An 8,779-nucleotide genomic window follows, 5' to 3' on the forward strand; every position below is an offset into this window, starting at 1 on the left:
TTCAAGTGATGCACAACTCTTCTTCGCTTCACACTTAGAAATTGGCAACCTTTTCTTCAATTCTATTTAGCAATGGCAGCAACCTATGTTTCCAAAGCTAATAATGGATTTTGTGTTGCCAAGACCAATGGAGGGTACCATTCGTTGAGACACAGCGTGGCGAGGCAAGTCCGGTTTACATTGGCCAGTTAATAATTAAGCTCTGCCCTTTTTCCCCATGATCTTTCAAAGAAAGGCTTTGTTTTCAGGAACTATGCAAGATTGTCGATGCCGCATTCGACACAGAGGTCATTCGGCAGCTGCAACAAGGCATACACGGGCATGTTGTCCTTGAAAAAGCAGGTTACACATCGTCGTTTCATCCAAAAATGTAGAGCTGCTGAAGTTGCAGAACCGAAACTGCTAAATAATAACGCTCCAGTCGAAGAAGAATTGTCGAGATCGACTTTAATATGGAGAGCTGCGAAACTACCTATGTACACTGTTGCTCTTATTCCAGTACTTGTAAGCTTGCAACAACGTTAATTGTACTTGATTCTGTGTTGTTGGTTGAGTATAATATTCTTTTATTAGAATATATAATTATATATTGTTCCATCACTTCCTTTGAATCCAAAATTGTTATTGATTGATCTCTTACAAATTTGTGATATTCGAACAGGTGGGATCCGCAGCTGCATATCAGCAAACGGGCCAGTTTTCGTTCTGGCGATTCTTGGTGTCGTTGGTGTCTTTTGTAATCGTGAATGTCTGGGTAAATTTAAGGTTAGAGTGACTGAGCTTATGATTCTGCTGTGTTCTGGATTACCACTTTCGAATTCTATGACTTGATCAGACAGCTAACTGTTTTTTCTGCAGCAACGATGTTTACGATTTCGACACAGGAGCAGATAAGGACAAGAAAGAATCCGTTGTCAATCTCTTCGGCAGGTTGGAATCAGCCAGTTTACATTTTCTTGATTAGCAGATTTTCTTTCTGTGACGATTTAACTGATGGTGTCTTATATTACTTTTGATCTAGTCGGGAACTCATCAACACAGTTGCTTGGTCGTTACTTGTTATTGGTTTCTCCGGCATTTCGTGGTTGGCGGCCGCGGCCGCAAGTGGGCGTTCAATAGTACTATCGGCCTTTGCTGTGTTTTGCTTCTTCCTTTACCAGGTAAAAAAAGTGTTCTGGTGTTGTCTCTCTTAACAGTTCAAGTTTTCATATCGAGTGATCAAATTTTGGTGTGATGATGCATAAGCAGTGTCCACCGTTTCGTTTGAGTTATTTTGGTGTGGGAGAGCCCTTACTCATGATGGCATATGGCCCGCTTTCGACCATCGCCTTCTACTTATTCCAAAGCCGAGCAAGGTAACTAAACTTTTCTTTCTGGTGATCTTGTGACTCAGGAACCCGTACCTAAACGTAGACTAATCGTTGCGACGATGTTAGTGAGCTGCCGATATCGGGGACGATTGTTTGGTCATCACTGCTTCTCGGTTTTACGACGGCCCTGATCCTTTTCTGCAGTCATTTCCATCAGGTACCACTCCGACTCTGTTTCTATTTCTTCGGTACAATGAATTTTTTGTGTTGTTTCAAGGTGACTTGGAATGTGCCTGAATTCCAGATCGACGGCGATAGGGCTGTTGGAAAAATGTCCCCATTGGTAAGGATTGGGACTGACAAAGGCTCAAAAGTGGTGAAATTTGGTGTTGTTGGGCTCTACTCGCTTCTACTGGGTCTTGGATTCTTCCAAGCTCTTCCTTTGCCTAGCGTTGTACGTGACCATGACCTTTTTAGCACCTCTCTATGTTATTTCTTTCTCGCGAAAAATATAAAATATTCCAAAATCAAATAGATCGTATATCTCTGGCTAAATCATAAGCATATTCTAAATTGTTCATACATAGGCAGACATCTACTTGGATTTCAGAGAAAATGTTATCCAGTTTCATGCAAGTATCCTTAAATATTGTCGTGTTTTTCCACACCAGAACACGAAAGACTGTGCCAGAAAAACCCAACGCTCAAACCTTCATAATCCGGGATGTACCTCAGTAGCCTTTCTTGAAACGTCACTCCTAACGCTAGTCAAAACTAACAGGTGTCAAAAATTAATCCCACCCGCCATATCAACCCGAACCCACCCGAAAAACACCAAGTTTCGGGTTAGATCCGGTTGAACCAGAAAAGCTGACTCAAAATTTTTTGTTTTTTGGTTGGATTCGGTTGATCTCATTTAGGAGTCAGTTGACCCGTCGACCCGACCAAATGGACTTGTTAAAGAATTTTTGTGCATTTATATGTAGTAATAATTTTATTTGCAACCCAACCTACCTGTTTAAATAATTATTTTGTTAAAAATAATCTATTAAAATTAAATCCGATTGGTCGAGTTCAAGTTCGAGTTTAGAATTTTCAAGTTGTTTTGAGACTTGGGTTTATAATTGTTTTATAATATACTACCCGAACTCACCTTACCCCTTCCCCTAAATTAACAAAACATAGGTTTGTTATCGTGCATATAAATATTTGTGTTAAATGTTGACACTTGACCGTCGGCATTTTATAAACATCAAATTAATTCAACTCCCAAAAGCATGCCATGAGTTATGGTCTGGTGAATAAAATAATTTGAATAATAAAAATAATTTGACTTTTTAGTAAAAAAAAATATTCTTTTTTATTCATAAAAAATTAATTTAGTTGATATTTGATGAAATATATTCTCAGTATATTTATTTTAAAATAAAGTTGAAGTATATTGATTGGAGATGAGTTATGTCTTTTGACAAAAACTTGTGTGAGACGATATCACGGGTCGAATTTTGCGAAATAGATCTATTATTTGAGTCATCCATGAAAAAATATTACTTTTTATGCTAAGAGTATTGCTTGTTATTGTGAATATCGATACGGTTGAACCGTCTCACGGATAAAGATTAGTGAAACCGTCTCGAAAGAGACATGTTTATGTGTTTTAGTAGAAATTTTACTATTTTAACTATCGTTTGGTATTTGCTAAATTAAAGCTATGAGTTAAAAGACTATTTTTGTATGATAGAGTATGAAAAGTTAGTACAAGATTCAAAATTAAATTAAAATAAATCAACATAAAATAGACTAATTAATTTCCACTTGTATGTTTCCCATTATTTTTAAAATTAAAAATGTTTTGTTACCATTTACTAACTTTTTTAAATTTTTTTTTTTTTAGATTCTTGGTTTCATGACACTTCCAATGGCGAACTCAGTGGTTGGTTTTGTTGAGAAGAATCACATGGTGAGTATCATGCTTTAACAATTTATTAATCATAATATATTTTTAAAATAATTACATTTTTTTCTCCAAAATAGCCTTATTTTTATAATAAAACAAATACCGTGGAGACTTTTTTAATATTACTATACTTTATAATATAAAATTTATTATACATAAAATATATGCATAAAATTGTTCATTTTTTTGTATGCTCGTTAGAATATTCTTATTAAAATAATAGTTTTATTTTTCAGTGATTTTTTATGATTATTTTGAATGATAATAATAAATTTCTTTTTTTAAAAGAAATTTTGTGAAATGTATAGGATAAATCGAAGATTTTCATGTCAAAGTATCTGTGCGTGAGATTGCACACTGTATTTGGTGCCGCATTAGCTGCTGGATTGACGATTGCTAGAATGCGTGCACCTGCTGCTGCTGCTAAGCTTGTCCTCTGATTTATTACTCCCCAAATTTTGTATCAAACTCAGTATACAAAAGTTACTGTAAAACCTCAATATTGGGGCCATAAAAAATCATTATTTTAGCAATGTATATGTTTCTTCAATAAATAAATAATTTTGATAAACCTATATTAATTGTGGCGATGAAAATAAAAACCAGCAGCATTCGTTAAGAACAGTAGACAATATGAAAAGCACTGTGTCAAAAACAGAAGCAGTAGAACAGATAGAATATCATAAACAGAAGAAGATGTTTTCTAACGGAACTAATCTTAAATGTTACCGTTAAGGGTCACCTAGTACTAGTATTAATTGTAGCATTAATTACTGTACGAAGTCATTTAATTCGCTTTACCGATTTTAGTATAAAACAGGACCGATTGTTTTATAGCTTTTCTGCAGGAACCTATTTCGGTAATAAAGCTGATTCTATCAGAAGTCAGAAGACACTTTCTGATTATAGACGTTGAACTCAGTCACCTATATATGGAACAAACCCATATAGAAGAATGCGCTTTATCCTTCTCAAGAATCAATTGTATTTCACAAAACAAGAAAACCACGAATATTTGATATCCTTCGAGTTCAACATAAAGAAAAGTAGCACACGCTTCATAGCAGATATCTGATCTAATGAGATCATTTTGTGCTACTGTTTCTTACACTCTTCATAATTATTCACAGTACTCATATTTTATCAAGAAGAGTTTGTAATCTGAAAAGAGTCTTTTCAGAACTTTGTTGTATCGTATTTTTACTGTGTTGAGTAACTAAGAGTTTCAGTAGTCAAAGGGTAAGTCCTGCTGAAGTGGGTGTGTACAAGAGTTGTACTGTAAAATCCAAAGTCTTTTAGTGATACCTTCTGAAAACAGAAGAAGGGGAGACGTAGAAGACTTTATCTTCGAACTTCCATAAACAATTGCTATCTACTGATATTACTATTTTCATTCACTCTATCGGATTGTTTCCGCACTTAATATTGTAATCTGTTGGAAGTATTCACGACAAGATCATCTACTATCTCTAACAGGATTCTAGCACTTTCTTTATCCAAGAAAGAAAAGAAGAAATTGGAGAAGAGTTCATTCACCCCCCTCTAAACTCTTCCTCGATCCCCAACAATTGGTATCAGAGCAGGTTATTCTTGTCCCTGAAAATACATACAGATGGCACACTTCAGCAAGGTTCCCATGTTCTCGAAAGAAGATTTTGATGATTGGAAGATCCGTATGCAAGCTCACCTTGCAGCGCAGGATGATGATATGTGGTATGTCATCACAGACGGACCATTAAAGATCTTAAAGCCAAATACAGCTATTGCTGTTACTGAGGGTGCACCTCAAATGGTTGAAAAACCACGAAACGAATGGACTGGCGAAGATAAGAAGAAAGCCAATCTTGATAATGTCGCGAAGGACATTCTTTACAAAACTCTTGATAAGAAAACATTCAGCAAAATCAAGATGTGTTCTACTGCTAAAGAAATCTGGGAAAAACTCATTCAGATATGTGAAGGAAATGAGCAAACAAAAGAAAATAAACTGTCTGTAGCAATGCAGAAGTTTGAGAATTTAAAGATGAGGGCTGGTGAAACTCTAAATGAGTTTGATGAACGTTTTAGTAGCCTAGTCAATGAGCTAGCAGCTCTGGGCAAAGAGCACGGCAATCGAGAAATAGCGCTCAAAGTAATGAGAGCATTACCCAGAGAATGAGACGTGAAAACAATGGCAATGAGAGTCCCTAAAGATCTAAACAAGTTGGAATTACATGACTTGTTTGCTGACTTAAAAGCCTATGAGTTCGAACTAGAAGTAAGAGGTAGAGAAGAGCCCTCAACAAATCTGCCAACCAAAGCCCTTGCTGCTACTACTGCTATTACTTCTACTGCTGCTACTGCAAGCATCTCACAAGCAGTACCTGCAACTATTACTGAGAGAACTTCTGAAAAGACTGCTGAAAAAATCAGCAATGAAGCTATGTCCTTATTTGTGAAAAAGTTCTCTAGATTCATGAGAAAGAATCACCGAGCCTACCAAAACCCTAATCGCAACTTCAAGAAAGATTCACCATCTGGTGATATGGCGTGCTTCAACTGTGGAAAGATTGGTCACTTTATTGGTGACTGTCCAAAGCCCAAGAAAGATGACCAGAAGAAGAAAGAGTACAAAAGGAATGACAAAAAATTCAGAAAAGACCGCAAAGCGATGATTGCTGAAGAAAGCAAATATAAATGTGCGGATTCCAGCTCTGAGTCATCTGACTCAGAAAGTCATTCTAGTGAAAGTGATGCAGAAGAGATTAAATGTCTTATGGCAGATGTTGAATCAAACTCAACATCTGAAGAGGTATTCGACTTCGACTCTGACGAATTTACACGAACTGATTTAATCAAAGCAATACATGACATGGTAGGGGAATACTCAAGACTTTCTCAATCATTCGAGGAAGTTAAGATTGAAAATCTAAACTTAAGAAATCAAGTCAGTAAATTCACTTGCTTGCAAGAGAATAGCTGCGATGATTTGAAAGTGGAGATGAGTAAGTTGAAAACCGAGAATGAGAGAGTAAAAGCAGATTACCAGACAATGAAATCTGAAAATCAGAAGCTGTCTGTTCTGGTAAATGCTTGGAATAAGTCGTCCATTTTATTGGAAAAGATGCAAGAATTGCAGAAGCAATCCGGAGATAGAAGTGGTCTTGGATTCAGCAATGATGAAATCACTTCTGAAATCAGTACTCAGCCAGAATTGGATACCAGCAAAACAAAATACATTCGATTGGTTAAATCCAGTGTGGCATATGAACCAGAAGTACCGACTGTTCAAGTTGAAATAAATGTAAATCAGATGAACAGAAGAAAGAATTATGGTATTGGTTATATTGAACCTAAAGGAAGAGTTGACCAAAGTTCTGGATCCAGTAGAGGATTTAACTCAGGAAGACAACCCCCTATGAAGGTTAAAAACTACCAGTACTATAATTCTAGACCTGTTCAGAAGAGATACATGCTAGACAACAGGAGCAGAATGGAAGAACAACATTCTGAGATGCATAGAAATAATAGACCCTCTGTTGCACACACCTCTATGGATACCCGAAGTACACAAATATGGGTTCCTAAGGGACTAATAAGGTTGGACCCAAGTAGATTGGGTACCAGATACTAAAATTTGTGTTTGCAGGAACTTGTAAAGAAAGCTAAAGTGAGCAGCTCCACATGGTATCTGGACAGTGGATGTTCCAGACATATGACTGGACAGAAAAATCTACTTTCAGAAGTAATAAGTTGTACTGGACCAAAGATAACTTTTGGGGACAACTCAAAAGATAAAACCGTGGGTAAGGGTAAGATTATCCATGATAACATTACTATCAATGACATACTATTGGTTGACAATCTCTGTTATAATTTAATCAGCATTAGTCAACTGTGTGATAATGGTTATTCTGTAGTTTTTCAGAAGCACACATGCATAGTTAAAGATTCTGCTGAGTCTACTGTATTAACTGGAAAGAGAGATGGCAACACTTACAGAGTTTCTTGGAACTTAGATCATGTTAATACTCCTACTTGTTTAGTTGCTTCTCTTAGTGATAAACATTGGCTCTAGCACAAGAGGTTGAATCATCTGAATTTCAAATCTATCAACAATCTCAAAAAGCATAATATAGTCGATGGTTTGCCTGACATTAATTTTGTTGAGAATCATGTTTGTTCTGCTTGTCAACTTGGGAAACAGATAAGATCCAGCTTCAAGAACAAAGGTAGCAAATCAACCTCAAGATGTTTGGAATTGCTGCATATGGACTTATTTGGTCCAATCCCTATCATGAGCTTAGGGAGAATGAAATATACCCTTGTTGTTATTGATGATTTTTCTAGATTTACTTGGGTAATATTTCTTGCTGGAAAAAATCAAACCAGTAGCCTCCTGATCAAGCTTCTGAAAAAGATTCAAAATGAAAAATCTCTTTCTATCATTAAAATCAGAAGTGATCGGGGTACTGAGTTCACTAACAGAATTCTTGATTTGTACTTAGATGAACATGGGATTCATCATGAATATTCTGCTGCCAGAACGCCTCAACAAAACGGAGTAGCTGAGAGGAGAAACAGAACTCTTAAAGAAGCTGCTAGAACAATGCTAGCAGATGCGGATATTTCTCAGTGCTTCTGGGCAGAAGCAATCAACACTGCATGTTATACGCAAAACAGAACAATGATCAACAAAAGGCATAACCAGACTCCTTATGAGATATGAAAAGGGAGTAAGCCTAATAAAATCTTATTTTCAAGTTTTCGGCTGCAAATGCTTTGTGCTCAATAATGGCAAAAACTATTTAACTGCATTTGATTCAAAATTAGATGCTGGACTATTCCTTGGTTACTCTGCTGTGAGAAAAGCTTTCAGAATCTTCAATAATAGAACTCTTAATGTTGAAGAATCGGTTCATGTTGTCTTTGACGAGGACAACAGTGCTCCTGAAATATCTAATATGTCAAATTTGAGTAACAGGTTAGACAAAATTCACTTGGAACTGGATAGTGAAGATGATGCAGAAGCTAGTATAAAAGATGTTCAAAATCCAGAACCAGACATTCCATTAGGCAGAACCAGAAGTACAAATATTAGACATACCAGTACCTGCAGCTGATAATCCAGAACCTGCTACTGGTTCAGAAGAGATCAATCCAAATATATCAAATCAGGAAAAAATCCCTTTAAACCCTTTTATTTGGAGAAAATCTCATCCTCCCTCTTTGGTTATTGGAAATCCAGCAGCACCTTTGAGAACCAGAAGGCAAATGATTAATGAATATATGCATGCTGCTTTCATTTCTCAGGATGAACCAAAGAAAATTGAAGAAGCCCTTCTTGATCCTAGTTGGATTGAAGCTATGCAAGAAAAGATGAACCAATTCAAAAGAAATGAAGTTTGGTTTCTAGTACCTAGACCATCTCACCAAGCTGTCATTGGAACCCGGTGGGTATTCAGAGACAAACTAAATGAAGAAGGCATAGTGATCAGAAATAAAGCAAGACTGGTGGCTCAAGGTTTTAGAC

General features: G+C 36.4%; 1 protein-coding gene across 1 annotated transcript; it reads left to right on the forward strand.

The window, feature by feature from the left end:
• Positions 1 to 3,824, forward strand: LOC142527124 (2-carboxy-1,4-naphthoquinone phytyltransferase, chloroplastic-like). Its single transcript, XM_075631841.1, has 10 exons — positions 1 to 164; positions 249 to 504; positions 662 to 765; positions 859 to 930; positions 1,022 to 1,160; positions 1,249 to 1,355; positions 1,437 to 1,527; positions 1,615 to 1,764; positions 3,205 to 3,270; positions 3,576 to 3,824. The coding sequence occupies exons 1-10, from the start codon at positions 73 to 75 to the stop codon at positions 3,705 to 3,707; spliced, it is 1,209 nt and encodes a 402-aa protein (XP_075487956.1). The 5' UTR covers positions 1 to 72; the 3' UTR covers positions 3,708 to 3,824.
• The last annotated feature ends 4,955 nt before the right edge of the window (positions 3,825 to 8,779 follow it).

The sequence above is a fragment of the Primulina tabacum genome, chromosome 15, assembly GCF_025594145.1.
Source record: "Primulina tabacum isolate GXHZ01 chromosome 15, ASM2559414v2, whole genome shotgun sequence".
Taxonomy (NCBI): Eukaryota; Viridiplantae; Streptophyta; class Magnoliopsida; order Lamiales; family Gesneriaceae; genus Primulina; species Primulina tabacum.

Coding starts and splice junctions, on each gene's coding strand:
- LOC142527124 (XM_075631841.1), top strand. CDS start 73: ATGGCAGCAACCTATGTTTCCAAAGCTAATAATGGATTTTGTGTTGCC. Junction 766..858: donor AATGTCTGGGTAAATTTAAG/GTTAGAGTGACT, acceptor TTTTTTCTGCAG/CAACGATGTTTACGATTTCG. Junction 3,271..3,575: donor TTGTTGAGAAGAATCACATG/GTGAGTATCATG, acceptor TGAAATGTATAG/GATAAATCGAAGATTTTCAT.